This window comes from Anas platyrhynchos, chromosome Z (genome assembly GCF_047663525.1).
Source record: "Anas platyrhynchos isolate ZD024472 breed Pekin duck chromosome Z, IASCAAS_PekinDuck_T2T, whole genome shotgun sequence".
NCBI lineage: Eukaryota > Metazoa > Chordata > Aves > Anseriformes > Anatidae > Anas > Anas platyrhynchos.
The window spans coordinates 67171853-67193249 of NC_092621.1; the positions used below are offsets into that span (position 1 = coordinate 67171853).

The 21397-nt window shown below is 36.3% G+C and overlaps 1 protein-coding gene across 2 annotated transcripts in view; it reads right to left on the bottom strand.

The window, feature by feature from the left end:
- Positions 1–671: 671 nt before the first annotated feature.
- Positions 672–21397, bottom strand: part of HSD17B4 (hydroxysteroid 17-beta dehydrogenase 4) — a 60691-nt gene continuing 39965 nt past the window's right edge. For both annotated transcript variants that reach the window (XM_027446356.3, XM_038170576.2), the window contains exons 18-24: positions 16949–17018; positions 14118–14224; positions 13759–13845; positions 12273–12362; positions 10402–10540; positions 2873–3000; positions 672–1095 (exon numbers count right to left, since the gene is read on the bottom strand). In XM_027446356.3, the coding sequence (XP_027302157.2) occupies positions 1006–1095; positions 2873–3000; positions 10402–10540; positions 12273–12362; positions 13759–13845; positions 14118–14224; positions 16949–17018 (711 nt within the window). In that variant the 3' untranslated portion in view covers positions 672–1005. The remainder of the gene's footprint in view (positions 1096–2872; positions 3001–10401; positions 10541–12272; positions 12363–13758; positions 13846–14117; positions 14225–16948; positions 17019–21397) is intronic.

Here is a 21397-nt window from a genome sequence, read left to right on the forward strand (position 1 = left end):
TATTTACAGGCAAGAAGCGTTAATAAGACTGGTGGGAAAGATGCAGATTATAAAACTGAGCATGTACATGCCATGAGCAGTACACCAACTCTCTCAACTGCTAGGGTAGCTACCTCTTCTAATTTCAGCTGTCCTATACTCTTAAGTAGTCACAAACCGTTGTTTCCTAGTGTTCCATATTAAAACAAATTTTTCCCCAGCATGAAAGAGTTAATAAACAGACAAACCTGTTTTTAAAAGCATCTTCTGCAGTACTTGAGTAATTCTTTTAGTAAAAATGCGCTTGGAAATGCTCTCTTGTTTTTTCAAACAAATAAAGACAGAAAGCCTTTAGAGTTCAGTGTGAAAAACCCCTAATTAAAATAATGAGGGATCCATCTCAAAAAGCCTTACTGAATTTCTGTATAAATTATAACAGAAACTTACTAAAAAAGTGACTGCCTGAAACAGGTTGGCAGAGCTACAGTTCAAGTATCTTCTGTACAGAAAAAAAAAAAAAAAAACAATGACAAGATGCAAACAAATAGAACAGATTTCCATTTTCCATTTTTTTCATTGGGATTGTGGGAGTTTAAGATAAAACATATTAATTTTAATTACAAGCCAGTATGTTCAAAGAAATTAGGATGTCTAAGTAAGGTGATATAAATGAGAACTAACAGACACATAGATAATATTAAAGAGGTATATTCATTTAATTTTCATTAGAATTAATATAGAAATATATGCATCTTTGTAAGAACTACATACCTTTTATTCAGATAAAGACGTACAATGAGAAAAGTATGATTCTGTACTGATGCTGAGAAAGAAGGAACACTATTAATGGTTACGGTTATTTCATAATTGTGTCTACAGCAATTAAAACAGCTTGTATATTAGCAGTTTAATGAATCAGTACATTAACATTACGTAGTCTACAAAGTGTTTTAATCATTGCTTCTGAAGTAATTGAAGTTTCTGTTTTCTGAAGTTCTTCACTACTGTGGTAGATGATTGAGCAATTCAGAGTTTGGCATAATCTTTCAGGATTGTTTCCAGTTTCTGGCTCAGCATGATGTTCCCCTTCACTTTTAGTTTACCAGAAAAGAATGCCTACAAAAAGCAAAGAAAAGAAAAAGCATATTCAACTGCACAATCCAAAGAATTGCTATCACCAAAAAAAAAAAAAGCCAAAGAAGGTTGTGGTTGTTTAATGCTTACGTAAAAGCCTTCAGTGAACAATCACTACTGGTTTGGAGTTTTTAAAAGAAACACAATCTAAGATCCAATTTAATGGCATCCAGAATCACCATTTTCAATCTAGAGTACTGGAAAGAGTTCTAGTTTACCAACCAGAAAAGAAAGCAAAACCAAGTCGAACAAAAATTTAGTGGCCTCCACTTCTTTCCTAAGCATAGCACAGACAACTTCATCTGGTATAAGGCAAACTTCTTTGCGGAAGCTGACAAAAAGAAAGCTCCAAGTCTTCTCTTCCCTATGCAAGAAAAGTTATCCTCGTCTTACTAAATGAAAAAGACATCCAGTTGTTCAAATTTGTAACAATTCCAAATGGGAACTTTCACAATACACACGTGCATAATCTGAGGAAATATAATGGCTTTATACATAGCATATTGCAAACATACAAAAAATAGACAATACAGAGAACAGATTTTGTTGTATTTGCAGAATTAGAGATCAATGAATATTTTCTCTGAAATGCTGGTACATCGCATTCTTATTGTCCCTAGTTCAAAGAGCTATATACGCTGTTTCAATCTAGCTCTTTTTTTCTTTTAAACTTGTTTTGCTTTGCTGTGGTTTTGCAATTTGAGAGCTCTTTGAAAGTTCTCAAAACAACATGCTTTTGCATAGTTCCATTAACTTGAAATACATTCAATTAAGGAAGAGAGAGACAACAGAACAGAATTTGAATAGATACACAGAGCTTCTTTAGATGAAAAACTTCACAGAAACTCCAAGGAAATAATAATGCCTAAGAATAGATAATATGCCTAAAATTGCAATCATTGTTTTCTAGCTTTCTGGAGATGACATGTCAACATCTTGGTTATGCCCTACTCTACTGCTATATACAGAGGATCACGAAAGTTTTCACTTATGTGATATGTAGGACTTAAACATTTGCCACCAACATTAGTCTCCAATTTTAAAAACAAAGTCCCCAAGAACTTCTGCTTGGGATCAAAGAAAATAAACTGTTTGATACACAATGAGCTGATTACACTTTTCATGTGCTCAAGCTTTAATCTGTAAGCTGACGTTAAACTTGTGAGAGTTTAATTTATTTTTACACAAGGCATTTTTACACTGGTAAAATTAGTAGTTTTAAGCAGTCGATTACCCCAAGAAGCTGAAAGTACCAACTTAAGAAAGAAGCCTTTCTTAAATGTTCCCCTTAAAAACTATCTAATTTGGGTGAAGTTTGCCCAGTTTCAATGTATATGCATTCATGCTCTGACAGTGATTTTTCTTTACAGCAGTAGTAGCAGTAAATCAAAGCACTGAAGCAAACACCAATTTCCTGTAGCACAACCAATCAAAACGGCCTGAGTAGCAAAACTGATGAACCCTCAAATCTTTTTGTGAAGTGCCAGAAAAACTAAAAAAATAACTTTGTACTGCTAGGCTTTATTTATGTCATTTGAGATTTCTTTGTCTCCCTTGGAAGTAAAGATGGCATAAATTCCTTACCTTGCCCTCTGTCTAATTCAGTACAAGGTTATATGTGCTAATACCTAATTTGAATCTGGTATGCACTGTCAAACATCCAGAGTTGAGTGTCTTGGAATGTAAACAGTCATGATTCAGAACTGAACTAAAGTAAACAGTAATTTCCCATGCAAGTGAGTACATCAATGACACCCACCTTTTGGGGGTTGGTCTTTTGTTGCACCACATCCATGAAATCCTGGTCTGAGAGAGTGAAGGTAGTATCAGCAGAACTTTTTGCAGGTCCTTGATAGACAGCCCCAGAGCCATTCTTCAAGTCAATTGCTGAGAAAGAGCAGCAAAGACAGTTTTAGAACAAAATAAAGATGAAATTCTCAGTTTAAACAACATTACCCTCTATATCTACTATTACAAAGTATCCAGTCGAAACAAACGTCATTACCTCGAAAATGGAGTGTTGTTTTTTTTTTTTGTTTGTTTGTTTCTTTTTTAAATTCTTCTTCTTTAATTAAATAAAATAACAGATTAGGAAAAAAAAATCTATTCCAGTACTGTTTGTACCTGTGTTGTTCTAACAACAGTTAATCGTGCACAGATTGTAACAAGTATTTTCATCCTCTAGGTCAGGAGGTAAGCAACTAAAATAGTAGTAAATCCAAAATTCAAACTCATTTAAGAAAGTGGAGATTAAGGGAGTTTGTAGTTGATTTTTTAGAGCAGGTAACACAAGCCATTACAGACACTCAAAAATACAGTTGTTAACAAATCCATACCTCAGTCACAAGCACATAGTTTCATAGAAATTTAGAAATCCCTATTATAGAAATTTAGTCAAAAATCAACTTTTAAGTGAGAACAATCCCTACATCACCTGGAAAAAAACCTGTCCTTTCATTGTTATGAACAGACATAACTTAGATATTAGCATTGCACTTCCCTTCTCCAAGATCACTGATGTTTCTGTAGCTCAGACATTAGTCTTCAGAAGAAGAAGAAAAAAAAAAAAAACACAGCATAAATTTCCTAATTATTTCCAGTGTCTGCTTCTTCAACAACTATGCTAGATTCAACTTTTGATATTCAAATAGAAAACTATACTTGTCTCTCTCCTTAAAGCATGTTTTTAAACAGTGCAAATGATTAAGGGACACATGCATGTAAGTTCTATTATTTTGTTTTACCATGGTTCCATGCATGTTGGTTTTAATAATCTCATTGTCATCAATATAATTTAACACAGCATGGGAGAAGATTGTTAGTAGTTTGGGTGAGAACTTTAGTAGATGAAAGGGAAAAAATCTATTGATATCAAGGCAGGAAAATACCCATTTAAAGTAAAACAGACAATTGCGCAATACTAAAACTTCTCTTGGAGGAATAAAAAAACGGATTATTATGAAAGTTTTTAGTTAAATCTCAGCTTTCTGGTTAGTTTTAAAAGCCTTGTAGAGACAACCTAGCTAATGGGTAGAGGAACTTACAGCAAGGACTGACATTTTGAAATTCTTGCAAACAGCACAAAACACTTAGAGTCAAAAGAAATAATGACTGCAAATAATGCAAAACCTTCGTATTAGCAGTGAAGTTTGAGGATTTTAAATTAGCATCCTATATTCAGAGAAATGAACGTGGTAGCTTTCAAATACATGGTAGCATTTTCCATATTTTGCCCAACAGGCAGTGTAGCACATTGTGCTTGGTGGAAAGAGCATTTAAAGCCTTGCCAAACATCTGTCGTCCTTTTCTGTAAAGCCAAAAATTCTCCTAAGTGCCTGGAGCTTCAGAGTGTTATTTTCCCACACCAAGTGGCCCGCCAAAATAATCTATTACAAGGCTAACACTATCCAGTATTGTGTCATTTGTTTAGAAGAGTATTTTGACAGGATGTACTCTGCCAACTCTTTCTCAGATTTTGCAAATACCCAGCATTTCCCTTTACACCTTTTCCTTTTGGTCCCCTCTTTTTTAAGCACAAAACAAAATCATTACCAAAGGACATGACATCTCTAATCACAGACTTAAGATTGCCAAACAGTTTCTTTCAGTTGCCAAATTTTAAAACACGTGTCTAACAGTGGAGATTTATTTCTGCATAAACTGCCTCATGCTTATTTTTTTCAAGTAATATTTCTGAAAGGTTAAGGTGAACTAAACAGACTGACAACAGCTTTTTTGTCTGACACAGTTAAGCTTTTCAATTTTTGAAATCTCTTCTAAGTAATATTTAGCCAGTTATAACAAAACTACAAAGAGAATTGAGTGTGCAGTGTTGTTCAGTGAGAAAAGTGACATAACAGATAATTATTATCCACTTTATTTTAAGGTGAATTGTAATTTCAGGGATTGGTTTAATGGACATCACTAACTTGACAGTAAGAAAAAAGATGACTGAGCACAAAAGGAACAATCTGCCTGTCCATCATAAAAAGAACTAGAACATATAGTAGTTAGGATACCACCATCCAAGTTACAAATAAACCTAAGTAACATTATAGATTTGATGACCTCTTCAAAATCATCTATGTATTTTTTGTTTTATTTTTGTACTCTTCACAGCTAGTGAAACAAAACAGATGAGTTCTGCCTCTTGCCAGATCACTTTCCCCTACACATATGCCAGAAGAAAAAAAAAAATCCTTAAATATTTTGGTTGTGAAGCTTCACAGTATTTATGTGATGAAAATTTGCTTAAGAAAAAAAAGAGCAAAAAATAATTTGCCAGGGATTAGGGCCACAACAGTTTTTCTATACCTTCTGTGATGGTGGGTAAGAGCTGTGTAACATCCCTTTAATCCCAAACACCTACTATATAGTCTAGCATCATAAGCAAGCCTTTAAACATCACTCCCATGGGTTACATAGGTCCAGACTATTACGAAGTCTCACAAGGGATACCAGCTCCTAAGGTTAACCAGCCTTAACTGACAAGGAGCTCTTTATACCTCTACTCAAACGCTAGCAGAGTGATGAACCATGTCAGTGTGAGCTACGTGAGCTCAGTTTGAGCCACACAAAATGCCCTGATCGGCAAGCCCTGCTGTCCTGAGTTGAGCTCAGCTGGCTCCTCTCTCACGCCCCCTCCACAGCAGGACAGGTGAAGAAAATACAAAAAAGCTTGTGGGTTGAGATAAGGAAATACCACTCACCGATTACTGTAATTGGCCAAACAGACTTGACTTGGCAAAGATTAATTTTATTTATTGCCAATTAAAATTTGGGTTGGATAGCAAGAAACAAAATCCCAGCAAAACCACTTTCATCCTCCCAGGCTCAACTTCACTCCCAACTCTGAGCAGTGCTGGGGGATGGAGAATAAGGGTTGTGGTCAGTCCACAGCCATTCCTCCCTGATGCTCCTTTCTCCTCACTCTTATCCCCTGCAGGTCCCCCAGGAGAACCTGCTCCTGTGTAGTTTCTCCACAGGCCACAGCTTCCTTCAGGGCACATCCACCTGCTGTGGCATGCGGTCCTCCACAGGCTGCAGGGTGCAAATCTGCTCTGCCACGGTACACCATGGGCTACAGGACAACAACCTGTTTCACCATGGTCTTCTCCACAGACTGCAGGGGAATCCCCATTCAAATACCATGAACACCTCTTCCCCCTGCTTCTTCAATGACATTGGTGTCTACAAAAGCACGAGTCCTGTCTTGTGCTTCATTATGCATGCATTAACGTTTTGGTTGTCCCTACCTTTCCCAGATTCTTCCAGAAGGAAAGCCAGATGCTGCAAATGCCTGACATAACATCTCATAAGACACAACAGACCCTCTTTTCCTCTACTAAGCACCGGCTGGAAAAGCAGTTTTGATGTATCTCATCAACTATATTGATTAGTCAGTCTCAGCATTGTGAAGTTTAGAAGACATGAAATTAGAGTTAAAAAATTGTGACTCAGGAAATTCTAAGAACTCTGAATAAGATACATAATCCACTGCTGCAAGCCCTGTTCTCCTCTATTTCACATCCAAATCTCAAGGACGCTGTTTATCAGCCCACATCTAAAATTAATTGTAAACTCTCCAAGTACAAGTATGTCTGTAAATACCACATGATCGTGGTACCAAGGATAAAATTATATTTAATCACATCAAATCCTTAACCCATCTCAAATTAAAACCTTTTTTTTTTTTTAAGAGGAGCTATCTAATATTATGTTCTTTCCTAGAAACATGAAAGCCATTATTTCCATTTCCACTTTATTTTTTTAAACAGTATCATTATATCTGCTAAAGAAGACACAAAAAAATAATAATCACAGCATCCACAAAAGAAAAGCTCTGTAACAATACTGCCTTCTTCGTGAAGGATTATCTCCTGTTAATTTACATGTTTCCCCCACCACCACCTCCTTGCCGATTCCTTTCTTTTAAGCTTGTTAAGAAACTAAGTTTTCCTTTCTGGTGAACGCTAACCAAAACCACTGGTATTTTGTATTGTAATTGTATTGGTAATCAATACATTGGTATTTTGAAGAGGGGAAATAAATTAATTCCTTACCGACAGGGAAAACTACCCCCAGAATTTTGTCTGTTCATTTTTCACAGGGAAAAAAAAAAAGGTATTAGAAACATATGATCATTTTTTTTGATCTCCCAGCATATATCCAGAATAGAATATTCAGATCATAACTTAAAGATCATTAAACTACAGCACCAAAATGCAGACAAGTGATCATAAACTAGCAATGAAAGAAACAAGCTGAAACAAGCACAGATTCCAAGCATCAGAGCAGAACATTTCTAGCTTTTCAAAATGATTTAAGACCAAAGAGGGTGCCTTATTTTAAAGTGTAACTTTATGAGACAAAGTCAAACACCACAGCTGTCTGATGCAGCAGGAAATGGCCTTGACACAAGCCTCCCCTATGTCTGTTGCTAGAGCTACCATCTCATCACTGCAACTTGCATGCTGCAGTACCACTGCAGCATGCAGCTTGATAGTAATTGGTGTGTCCATGTCAGTGCTTGAACTGACAAACCTCAGGCTGCCAGTGGCCTTGGTAGGACCAGCACCTCTCACACTGCCAGAGCAGCTCCACAGCTACCAGCAACAGCTGAAGATGTCTCAGGTGACAGCTTTTCCCCTAGCCATTACACAGCTGACTTCATCCATTCAAAAAAGCAGAAGTCTGATAAACAGGCATGGTGCTCCTCAATATTGCACGCACACAACTTAAATGAAACTTAAAGCTGAAGTCCCTTTTTAATATTAACTAGTTTCTCAAATACATAAAATTTCAGTGTTGCACACCTAGTGGAAAAACAATTAAACAGTTTCAGTGGATGAAGCAGTAGCCATTTTTCAAAATTTTGTTTTTAATTGTATACATAAATGTTATATTACGGTAATAAACCACCTATGAATTATTATCCTCCATAAGATGGTCTCATCAGAGTAGTAATAAAATAAAAAAAAAGCCCAAAATGACAGACAAAAACTCCATACAGTTCAATAGCAGATAGTCCAAAAACTAGAGTCTGATTTTTGTGGTATGAGTTTTGCCTTGCTTTTTAAGACTGCCATCCTTAGGAGAACGCTATCAAGGGGTCAGACTTTGTGTGTGTGTCTTCTTGATGTTGTTTTTTGTTTTGTTTGTTTTAAAATTCTGCTTCACAGGGGATAAGTAACTGCAACACAAGGCTCATTCTCAAAGCAAATGGAACCAAGTGTCACCCACTCTTCATTGCCCGGAGTCACTCGTGTCATAAATTATTAAGCAATTTCCCAGTGAATTCAGTGGCATTCCCAATCAAACCCACATAATGATTTCTCTGCAGTTTTTCTACAAAAGTTTTATTTTTCCAAGAACTGGAAAGGAACAGAAGTATTTTTTGCCTTCAGCAGTGCCTTCAGAGACATGATGAAAAGCAACAGAAGGGGAAAATTCTGACTACTGTTCCAGAGAGCCATTAACTATCAGCTAATAAATCTCTGTGGCTATGTCTTCTCTCTATGGAAAGAGAACTTGAAATTAAGTAGCTTAGCTCTAAACAAAGATAAATATTTTATAAGTACTGAAAACAACAGAGGCAATCATTGTACAGTAATAAATATGCAGGAGAGACCAAAGCATGCTTTAGGTACTAAAGCTAACTGCAGAAGCTGAAGTCAAAGCTGTGGGGTCTCTAATGAGAATTCTGTTTGAAAAACAGATCCAGCACTGCTAAGCTTATGGGCTTGATACTGTCAAAATCTATATTGATTTGTGTCCATTTTTAGCATCCTCTTAAATTAGAGCAGCTCATTTCTTTAGAGAAAAAACATTAATTAAGATCAAATGTCAACGTATACAGTTCAACATTTTTCAAATACTAAATGATCTATTCAAAATTTCATATCCTGAGTACAAGACCAGTGTTTCTATATCCATAGTTTCACACAACCTACAGAAAGCTAAATAAAAGTAAAGGTCATTGCTGATTAAACAGACTAGTGTTACTAATATTAGTACTATCATCATAAGTGCCTCCATAACAACAGTTACAGAGTTCACAAATCCTATTTAATTTAAAGTAATAAACAATAATCTTGTCTTACTGTGCAGAATAGAGATCAAAAGGCTACAGTTACAATTAAAACACTAAAAGCAAATATAAATTAAAAGTTTGGAAACACTAGAATGACTGCTTAGATGAGAGAGAATTTTACAGCAGTCCATAATACCGCTGCTTTCTCTCATCTGCTTCCCTCCCACGCTCCTCACAGATCTGGAAAGCTCAAGGACATTAGCAGAAGACGCTGGAGCTACAATTACCAAGTGAGACATCAATGAGCTGCAGGGCCCAGATTGTTTCTAGCACTGTCAATTGTTGCAGTTTTCACAACAACACTAAGCTGTGCTTAGTGACAAGTCAAAAGATCAGAAGACAAGCCAGCACAACTAGGTAACACATTTAATAAAGGAAAGAGCCTAGCAGGTAGCCCAAGAGTACCATAAGCACTACTTGTAAGGTCCTAGGAGGCCCTTAGAAGTAGAGGCTTAAAAAGAGGATAGATAATGAAATAATTAGCATTAACTCAAAGCCTACAACAAAACAAAAAACTCCCCCAAATTAATCCACCTCCTGACATTTCAGTTGTTCCAATTATAGTATGTCAAGAACAATGAACACAGAGTGAAGGAGTATGCAATATTTACCTACAACAACCAAATTCTAAACTAATTTTAATTTCATATTTTTCTCTGCTCATATGTCATGGGATGTTGATCTCAAAAGAACAATTTTACTTTAAGAATGAGATTTCAAAATTATTATAAGCTAAATTAGCATAATGTTTAGAGAACTGATTTGCAATTAGTTTACACAGAAGAACAACTAAAAAACCACTGGGCCAAATTCAAATGTGGTTTAGAGAAGTGAAATTCTATGGACAAAGTTGACTAACATTGAAAATAAAACTTTTGAATGCCTGCCTCTGTTTAGCTTTGTGTTTTCAATTATGTTGAGGTTTAACCTGCAAAGCAACTACTTCCCTATCACATCCACAACAATGGGATGGAAGGATAGAATACTTGTGGGTTTTAAAAAGTTTAGTAACTTCCATTATTGAACATTACCTGACATCCTCGTTACTTGTGTATTCAGCACACAGGCAGACTTTTAGTAGACTCATCTGCTACTTTAAGCTTATTTTCAAGATACCAGTTGAATGAGAAAAAGTATAACTAATCTTACTTCATTAAAAAAATGCATCAGGACACTGTACAAAAGCCATGACTTACTCCATTGCATTGCTGTTTTTCCATCTTTAGTTATGTCCCACTGGAATACGGCATTTACTTTCTTTACCAATTCATTTCCAATCTCTTTGACGCGACGGCCTATTTCTTCAAACACAAGGTCACTCTGCAGCCCTGCAGTCTTAAAAAACAGAATATGAAGAATTTAAAATTGAAAGCTCTGTTCAAAAGGGAAAAAATATGACTATCGGTTCAAGCATTGTGTCCAGAAAAGTCTCTATAGCAGAATTATTGAGAGTAATTGAGATGTCTTCCACCACAAATAATTACCGTTAGCAATTGTCAGCATTAAAGAGTACATTCAAGCAGAAAATGCTTCATGGATTCTTGCTTGAGAATTATTTCATCTCTTGCTTTTGCAGTTTTTGTCATTTATCACTGTAATTTAAAATAAGCTTTATAATTAGGGTTCTTTAACAGTTTCTAAATTGTCCTTTATTCCACTTCGAGGATAACCATTGCCACTTTTTCCAGACTGAACAGCATGTTAGTTTTCAGAACGCAAAAAATGTTTTCACCAGTATGTTACTTTAATAGAACATGAAAGATTTTCAGAGGCTGCGCTACAAACATGGTCACAATTCAGCGCGTCACGGTATGCTCATCAATTGAGAGCAAGAATACTTATATTCACATTTTTAACTTTTCCAAACGTGTAATTTTTTACAAGCCTTTCATTGCTTTACTTCAATTAATGGATTAAATGCTATGCTTCAGGAAACTATACCAGTGACATTCTTCATCCAACTGGAATTGAAGCAAAGAAGTTCTCATAGCTTTATTTTTTCTGCTGTACCTACCCATACACCTGGAGGTAATACTCCTCACTCTTCAATTTTGTCGTCTCCACAGTTAGGGTTAACAAACATTTTCCATGATATAACGTGGTTTCTGGTGACATCTAAATTTATCAACCTGCACTCATTCAGATAGGTTTTCCCTGATGGATGACTGCCTTAGAAAATCAGGAGAGTTCTGCCAAAGCACCTTAATTTCTCAGAGTAAGCTTAAATAATAAAAAAAAAGCTCATCTGCCCATATTAAATAAACCCATGTAATTATTTCACTGTAAAGTTCTAATGCTTAAATGTTTGAATCTCAAACACAGATTTGGCAACAGTTCAGAATGTCAGAGGACTAAACACAATCAGTAAAAAGAAACAGGTTCCAGGAATATATCATAAGGTTTATATGAATGTCGCTATCTCAGTATTTCATAAAGTTCAATGCATTAAAGTTTCATCTCATCCTTTGCAGGCAAAAATCAATGGAGCAAACAAACAAACAAATAAATAAAAGAATTTTATTAAGGCAATGTACTGTGCACCCTAGAGGCCATGTTAAGAACTCTAAAAATCCTCAGTACTGCATGTGCAATTTTGTCTTTTGAGGCAAATCCAGTACCCCAAGTATATACTAGTACCCCATCTGCGTGTAACTGATGACGAGTTATACACACACACTACAAAGTGTAGTGTGTTAGGTGACATGCATAAACAGTACCCAGAGACTTGTTTCAAAATAATTCAAATGACAAAGCTGCTCTTTTCTGTGAGTACATCATTTCATTTTCACTTATTCTTTTCTTCACTTTACAGCTCAACTGGTAGAATGCACTTCAAACTGCATCATCTATTCTGAATATCCTAAAATATTAGTGTTTTCTCCCCAAAATAGATCCATGAGTTTCTAGATGAATAAACAAAGTGTGTGTTCACCTTTCTGCATTCATACTCGCTTAATTATTGTGAATAAGACTAGCAAATGTTTCTAATATTTTTCCCATGTTTTTTGCAAAAAGGAAGCTTAACCATGCTGCTTTAAAAATCAAGGCTTCTGTTGCTTCCCCCTACCTTCAAAGGCTCCCGATCAAAAGGCTTATCAATGGCTGAAGTTATATCCACATAGCCCCCTGCAATAGCAATGTCTCCAGTCTCTTTGACCTGTGATAGGGGAAAAATTACATTTATTGGCAAAAAAAAAAAAAATCACTAGAAGGAGCCTTCTTTACATTTTAAACTCATACATTAAGAAAGCAAAATATAAAGGTCCCAGGGAGAAAAAGAAAAATAACCACAAATGCATTGTAAAGCAAATTAATAACAATACCGTTTGCAAAAGTCTCTGTAAATGAAACAACTAATTGCTTCTTGACAAATTAACCCAAAAGATATTGACATTTTTCTGCTTAAAAGTTATCTAAAAAGCTTATGTATCTGAAAAATTACCTCCTCTGTTATAAATTAACTGTTAATGTTACTTCCCAAATAGCTCTGATGAAAACATTTCTAAAATGGTTTTCCTTGATGGAAGGTTATATAAAATATAATATAATATGAAGTTGACAGGGATTCATCTGCAGTTTACGTATCTCCAGGCATCTTAGACTGCAACTTGCATTAGAAATGATTTGATAATTTTTATAAATTCATTAGATTTGCCTGCCTTATCCTCTCTTTAGCTGCCAGTATCGGAGCTGTTGTACTCACTGATACACAGCTTGTCTGCATTTTTACAGACAGGAGTAGCAAAACTTTGGCTAGCCAAAGCAATGTAGAATGCATCTGCATAAACCTATGCATACTGAAAAATACCAGTGGCAAATCACAGTTTAAAAAAATGCTAGTGCTATAGCATGCTACAACAGAAAACAATACAATTTACTTTTCACCTCTACACAAAGTATTTTCTCCTACCAATGGTATTGTCTACTATTGTAGGATACTCACACAAAATGCTAACAGCAAAACAAAGAAAGTTGTGTAATATAATAAGTGAATTTATAGAAGAGTAAGATCTGTTTTTTGAACTTAGTATTTTGAACTTAGCTGCTATGAAACTGCTATTAAGTAAGCTCATCTTAAGCAGCTGAAGTTTAACTAAATTTAATCTACACTTTTAGAAGTTCACCTTCATTAACTAACCATCAACATAACCATCGACAGTTCACTTATGTTATCTAAATAAATGTTAAAAAAAGATGCAAGCACAAGGTTAAAATTAACTAGAGAAAACAAATACAAACTACATTGGTTTGAGAATTACTTTTTTTTTTTTCTTTTCCACATACAATTAAATGAGTTCTGCTAACTATTTAATACAAGGAGAAAAAGACATCCTATAACAATGCTTTTGATATTTTACTGGAATCTTTGTGAAACAACGAAATAAGTAAGAATATTCATTAATAATTAAGAATATTCAATTCTATTCATTTATTTCCAGAACCTTCTTCAATTGTGTGTATCATGAGCTGCTTTTTTCACTTCCCATCATATCCACGATCTTTTACACAACCCATACATTTCACAGAAGTCACAGAGGTGACTGCATTCTGACCTTGGTCTGAAAATGGATTCTATCTCCTTCCTTCCACATTTCTGTTTGTAAAGTCTGCCCTGGAATGACTGGCTTTGCGAAGCGAACCTTAAAAAAAAAATAGATGTGTCATACAAAGCTTAAAAGCACAGGCTCTACTAACATGAGACAGAAAAGAGAAAATGAGTCAACTAGCAAAATATCTAAATATTTAAGCAGACGTACTAGATAGAGGCATTAAAATGCATGCAATAATAAGTAAAAGCACTTGTGGCAGTCAGAACAATACAAAACTTTTTCCTACCATAAAGAATTTGCCACAGTTTTTTGGCACTAAGACTAAATTAAGGTAATTAGCTATTAAGAATGAAGCCACAGACCTTGATCGCCTTGAATCTGGTCACATCATTATTTGCAAACCGCTTCAAAACGTTTCTAGCAGCAAACCCAAAGGTGCATAGTCCGTGAAGTATGGGCTTCTGAAATCCTATTTCAAAAATTAACATTTTAGTGTTTGAAGCGTTAGGAGTTTGCATGTATCTTCTACAAATATCCATGTTTTATTCATAATATTTTCCTTCAGTAATGTTCTTTAAATTAGGTTAAAAAAAAGAAAAAAAGACTGTGTTACTGAAGAAGCATCTGTTACTACTTGTTGTTTCCTCTTGAGGCAAAGGAATGTATTCACTGAGAACTGACACTTCAACGCTGCATATGCTAGACTCACAAGTAGAATGAGACCCTTCTGAAGAGGTGACAACGTGAAACTAAGGAGAACATCTGTGTTAGTATACGTGCATGGACACACCAGATACACAGTTAAATAGATGTATACGGATGCTAAGAGGTATTATAAGGATGGATAAGTGGTTTAATTAATATTATTTGATGTTTCCCATTTTGAAGTTCTATTTACAGTTTACAAATGCCTTAGTATTTAGTACATGCTTCGGGATTAACTTTTTTTATTTTTTTCCCCTCCTAAAGAAGGAAAAGTTCAGACATTCTGAACAAACCTAACAAAATAAAATAAAATAAAATGCTGTACATTTCTTATGTTGGCATTTTTGGTCAGGCTTCCTTGCAACACCATGCTTCGGAGCAGAAGCTGAATCTTGGCAAAGGACAAATTTTATATTAGCAATGAATCTTTTTCCAGTCCAGCCAAAGTCTGACAAAGTAAGACTTTAAAAACTGGCCTGAGATTAAAGCACAACAGTAAAGTTTTAAAGATACTGCTTGTACTGAGCATGTTCTGATCCTTTAACAGGTTGCTCTGACCTGACTGGGCATGTGAACAAAATTGTTCATGCTTGCAACAGTCTATAGATTTAAGACAGGTCCGTCCAGACTTGGCTCTGAAAATAGTTGCTTTGCCTGGAACTCATCTGCCACTCTCAGCTGTCACAATCTGTTTTTCTTGAGCTCTAAGCGACTCCTCACAGCATCTGCATAGCATGAAAAGTTGTTCCAAGGGACAACAGCTGGGAGAAAAACAAAAAAGGGGGGAAAAATAAAGAAGAGAGACAGAAGAAAGACTGGCCTAAGGAGAATCAGAAGATACAGAAGAAAAAGAAACCACCTTCAAGACAGAGACAGAAAAGCCACCAGGACTCAATGTAGGGAAATATGGGAATTCTGAGACACAGCCCAAAGGGAAGACAAGGAGGCCAGATGAGAGACAGAAATTGTGACTGGTTAGGTTAGGAAGAGAGACGTGACAGAAGGGCAGGCTGAAAGGAGCATAAGTCCGTTTTCTCTCTGTAATAACTATTTCATTCTGATCATTCTGTCATTTCTTTCCGGTGAAGTATTTCAATATGCATGCTTTAATAACATTTTTATTTTCTACCCTGAACACAAAGTATTTCTGGAATGCACAAAAATACCTTGCAGTCAATTCTAAAACAAATTATAAATTGTAATGATATCAGTATTCAGTATCTCACATACAAAATGGTGGAGTGACAGTCAGCTGTTTAAAAGCTTAGTTCAATTCACCACTCAAGAGCCAAGAATTACCACTATCTTAAAAGTTCAACAACAGACACACAGTTCAGTCATATTTTCCCTGGCATTTTCATGATACAAAAAATACAAACTCAAAGGAAAATCTTTAAGCTACCTTTTACCTAGCCTAAAATGAAAGCAAAATTAATGTTTTCACATTCCAATACCTTAGAAATATTCATGTGCTAGAGGAATATAGGCACAAAACTATAAACACGTGTAGTGGTGTTTTTTTTAGTATCTTCTGTGAAACATTGCCTACAGGAAGGCTTGGAATCACCTGAGTGTGTTAAGCTTAATGCTTGCTTTCCAACGCACATCAGTCAGCATTCAGAGAACTTAAAGACAAGAATGAATTTGAAAATATACCCCTCCCTTTCCCCCCGACCCCCCCAAAAAAAAAGCCTTCCGCATAACTAGAAGAAATACTTACAGATGATCTCTTCAGTAAATTTGTTTTTAATCTAAGCATAACTCTGTTACAGGTATTTGATTAGGAGACTGCCACGGTTGCAGAACCCAGCATTTTTCTGTTCAGACGAACTCCTACAGAGTTAATTTTGTTTTTCACTTTAAGCACCAGTGCTCTTGGCACACAGAAAAAATTTACTCCTTTTGTAGGGATTTTTTATGTGTCATTACATAAACGACCAACCTCCTGTGCTACTAAGAGGTCCAGTTAAGCAATTTTACAAGAAAGTGCTACCAAAATCCTTTTCTCTGCTCTTTCTGCTTTTATTTACTGGGACTGAGAAGACTAAAAAGAAGCAGAAAAAAAATCCTCCAAGACCAACATAATCTCAAAATCATTTAGATGGAATCATCTATCAAAAATGTTATGTTTTTCCTTCTGAAGCTTTTGCAAGTTGACTGAATTATATCTGCTTACAAAAACAGAGATTGCACATACATAAAGGTGGCAAAATATAAACTCTACTATGAAAATAGAAGACAGATTTCCACTGCAGTTAAGAGTCCAAGCACCATACCACACATTCCTAGCTTCAAGAATCAATGCTTCAAAGTGAGGTGTCACACACAATTTTGAATACATCTAAGGGTGACTTAAAGAACATCTATGAAAAAGCCTTGTTTTTCGCAGCTTCTTAAAGTCTTACAAACCTAGCGAAAATATATATATATATATATATTTACATCATCATTTACCCAAACATTAATGAAACAGCATCCCTCAACTTACCTCCAAGCGCAGCAAAACTTGGATCGACATGTAAAGGATTCCAATCCCCACTAAGCCGATATAAGGCAGCCTGCAGAAACAAAGAAAATGGGAGTATAGCTAGGCTTGTAGAAACCAGCAGGAGTCACACAAAACTATTAACAAGTTTCTCAAAATCTATTTCAGTAGTTTAGATAATAAACTCTATGATAAACCAGATAAAACATAAATTAATGTTATTGTATAGACAAACCACCAAAAGTCTAGGGTGAAGTACCACGAACTATGTGTAATGTTGGTACCTGTCAAAGCAATACAACTGCTTAATGAGAGGAAAAAACAGCATATTCTGCTGACTGAGAGATCCGTCTTTACTAAAATTTGACAACAGTAAAGTAACACCTTTCTTAGAATTTGACAGGAGTTTCTTTTGCTTGAAGAGCCTTCTTACATAAGATTCATCCACATGTTTAAATTACATGTGAAAACATTCAAAACAAACTGAAAAATACTACCATGCGTTTTCAACTGAGTCATTATGATACTGTTCCCTCAGCAGCTTCAAGCACAACCAATCCCCATGTTAAACAAACAAACAAGAAAAACAAAGTGGCAAGCCAAGCTTTCTAGAAGACTTGCACTTTATGTTAAACATTCTCTTTCACTAGCAAAAAGACAAGTCAAATCCAGAAGAGCAAGCCAAATGGACCACCAAGTACTTGTATGTCAGAGGCCATTCTAGCAGGGTATCCAAGGGTGCAGTGAAATGTACAGTGCTATCTGAGAGGGGGCAACAAGGAAACATACCGAGATAAAGGGAGTGATGTAAATATTTACGCTCTGTCACATCTAAGGCAACTGAAGTGAACAATGGAGAAAGAAAATTGCAAAGGAGCTAACTAATAGTTACTGTCTGTGAAGAGAACCTGCGCTTTTCATACACCCTTAGAACCACAGGATGGTTTGTGTAGGAAGAGACCTCAAAGACCATCTAGTTCCAACCCCCTTCCATGGGCAGGGACACTTCCCACCTCAAAAAATTTTGAGCTTTGGGATGCTCAAAGCCCTATCCGGCCTGGCCTTGAACACCTCCAGGGACGGGGCATTCACAGCATCTTTGGGAAACCTGTTCCAGTGCCTTACCACCCTCTTCTGAGTGAAGAATTTCTTCCTAATATCTAATCTAAATCTGCCTTCTTTTAGTTTAAAACCATTGCCCCTGTCCTGTCACTACACTCCCCAGCTTTCCTGTAGGCCCCTTCAGGTACTGGAAGGCCACTATAAGGTCCCCCCAGAGCCTTCTCTTCTCCAGGCTGAACAACCCGAACTCCCTCAGCCTGTCTTCATAGCAGAGGTGTTCCAGCCCCTTCATCATCTTTGTGGCCTTCCTCTGGACTTGTTCCGTCAGGTCCATGTCCTTCTAAGGCTGTGAGCCCCAGTGCTGGATGTGATACTCCAGCTGGAGTCACAAGAGCTGAGTAGGGGGGGGAGCATCGCCTCCCTAACCCTGCTGGCCATGCCACTTTTGATGCAGCCGAGGACATAGTTGGCTTTCTGGGCTGCAAGTGCACATGGTCAGCCCACCTTGAGCTTCTCATTAACCAACACCCCCAGGTTCTTCTCTTCAGGGCTGCTCTCAACTCATTCTCTGCCCAGCCTGTATTTGTACTTGGGATTGCCCCAGCCCAGGTGCAGGAGCTTGCACTTGGCCCTGTTGAACCTCATGATGTTCTCACAAGCCCACCTCTCGACCCTGTCCAGGTCCCTCTGGGTGGCATCCTTTCCCTCCAGCATGTCAAACCACACAGCTTGGTGTCACGCTGTCTGATCTCAGTTCTCACACCAGTAAAAGAAAAACTGGGAACTGGAGTGGCACCCCACTCCCCACTCTCACACACAGAAAACCCACAACAGCAGGGGTTCAGAGAACACATACATACTGCTCTTACGACTTGATGTGTTTCCACTTGTCCTCCCTGAGAAGCAGTTAAAACTGTGTTTTTACTATCAGAAGCCAGAGATAAGCAGCAGCTCTGAGGTGCCACTAGATTCTTTGCTAAGAGCTGTCTATTGTCTTAATGACACCAGTATCAAAATTACAACATTTTAGTGGGAAGCAGAACCTTAGTTCCATTATTATTTTTTTTTCTATGACAATTTAAAGGAAGTTGCACTTGACAGAATTATACAGAGTATCACCCTTCGTTACTGAAGTTTCCTTTCAATAGAGCCTAAAAGATAACAGTAAATCCCCACTCTTGAGATCTAGAAAATAAAAGTTGTCAAACGTGAACTGCACAAAATCATTAAATGACTTTTTAAGTAAAATTCTGAGGTCACAATTTTATTCTTTTAATTTGAATTGTTACAAAAAGCTGTCAGGAGATTGTCTTCATAAGGTAACTGTTTCAGTCAATTTTAAATCAAGTTAAATTTGAATTTTAACTCAAACTCATTACCATTTAATTGTAGCGATGGAAAATTCTATTTACATTTGAGAAAAGAGAGCAAATCTCAACTTAAGTCTTGCTGTGCAGCTGTTGTTGCTGTACGTAAGAACTTTAGTTGTAATAGGAACTAGCCATTTATTTGGGGTGATAATAAGCACTACCTGGGAGACAATACCTCTATCAAGCGCCTTTCAAAATAACTGTAGTGAAAAATATTGGTATTTCACTAACAAATAAATGTAGCATTCAGGAAAGAAATAGTTTCAGACAATTAAATGCGATCAATGTATTTTACAAAAAATCTGACACATGAATACAGGATATACTTGTCTTTTGTTGTTTTCAGCAACTGGAGTGGCATTGGTCACAGCTAGAGCACACACACGCTGAACTGAGTAACACAGTAACACAGCAGGTTATTTCAGACTTAGTGCAGCCAAGTAAGGCCTGCCAAATTTATTTTCCTTTATCACAGTCTTTGCTATTACTTATATAAAATACATTCCACATTAGAAAAAAAATTGCTTTAAAACCTTGTTGGCTCTACTTTCTATATTCCTACAGTAATGATATTTCTTGACGTCTTGAGTGATAGCATAAAAAAAAGTGATGCATCCTTGGAGGATGACAAGAGTCAATTGATGTGGGGCATTAGATTGAAGTCAGTCATAATATGGTTAGATTGTTCTCCAATTAATAGCACAAGCTGTCAGGTCTCATCTCCTAACAATTTAGGAGTTCTGCCAGACCACAAAAGGAAAGGCGATATTCAACCTGTCGGTGCCAATTTTTCAGTCTTGCCTGCAGACTACAATAAAGGTCAATGGTAAAGCTAACAAACAAGGAAGCCAACTCTCCAAATATTTTGCCTTCTAATTTGGGAGAAGAGAGAGAGAGCTTTGCCCCAGAGGTTATATTTCAAAGCACTTCTGTGCGTATGTGCATGTGTGTTTATGTGTATGTGTGTATATTTTACTGAACAGCTTATTTAAGCAATAGAAAGGAGCAAAGCCGTCTCAAAGAGAATAGAGTCACAAATCTCACCTACACATTTCAATGAGCTCTGATTTACGTTAAGAACAATGAATGTTTCCAGTTAAAACTGTCAATGCTGGTATGTCAGAGGCTCAAATTGAGCACATTACTTAAATAATTCACTGTACTTAAAACTAAGCAGTTACACTTCACCTGAGATCCTCATTTGTCATAGCTTCTTTTTAATTAATTATCTCTTTAAGCTGAAGTATAGATGTTGGGAATGAGCTATCAGAAGAAATCAGCACATAAAAAGGTAAAACTGTTTCTTTGTTGCTTCAGAAAACCAACCATTTTTTCCTCAGTGAAGTAGCCCATGTGGAAAATATAACAGATACCATTAGCTGTCCATAGCAGCTTCCAGTGTCTAAGTATGTTCTGTGGAAATCTGCTTCACACATGATTTTATTTTTTAACAAGACTAACTAAGAAATATAAATGTACAGTTTAAGACTGTTTTAAGTTTGAGATTCAATGTTCTTTGTTATCTGGACTATCTAAGTACAACCTTATTCCTTAGGTTCTTATTCCAAATACCTTAGACTCCTTCAGGAGTAAGTATTACTTAAAATATTCAACCAAAATACCTTCACAGACACAGGTGTAAACTGTAATAGGTATAATAGGTATGGAGTAGCACAACATCTTTTCTCCTACCTTATCCCACATTTTTCACATCTTTTATCCCTATCACGTATTTTTCAACTTTAAAATCAAGTTATATACTCTCTGGCACAGGCTTAATAGAACATTATTTATCAGAAACATGGCAAATGTACAATCAGCCTTTTCTTTAGCAGGGCCTCTCTTAATTACAAAGTACAAACCACTCTGGTTTACAGAACTTCAAATGGAATAGCCATTTTTATGTCCTTTAATAAGATATGCACAGACAAGGAAAGAAAACAAACTCTTGGTATTCAAGCGCATCTTGTTTAGACAAAATGAATGCAAACCTAGTACTGTTTTTTGTTTTTACTATCTT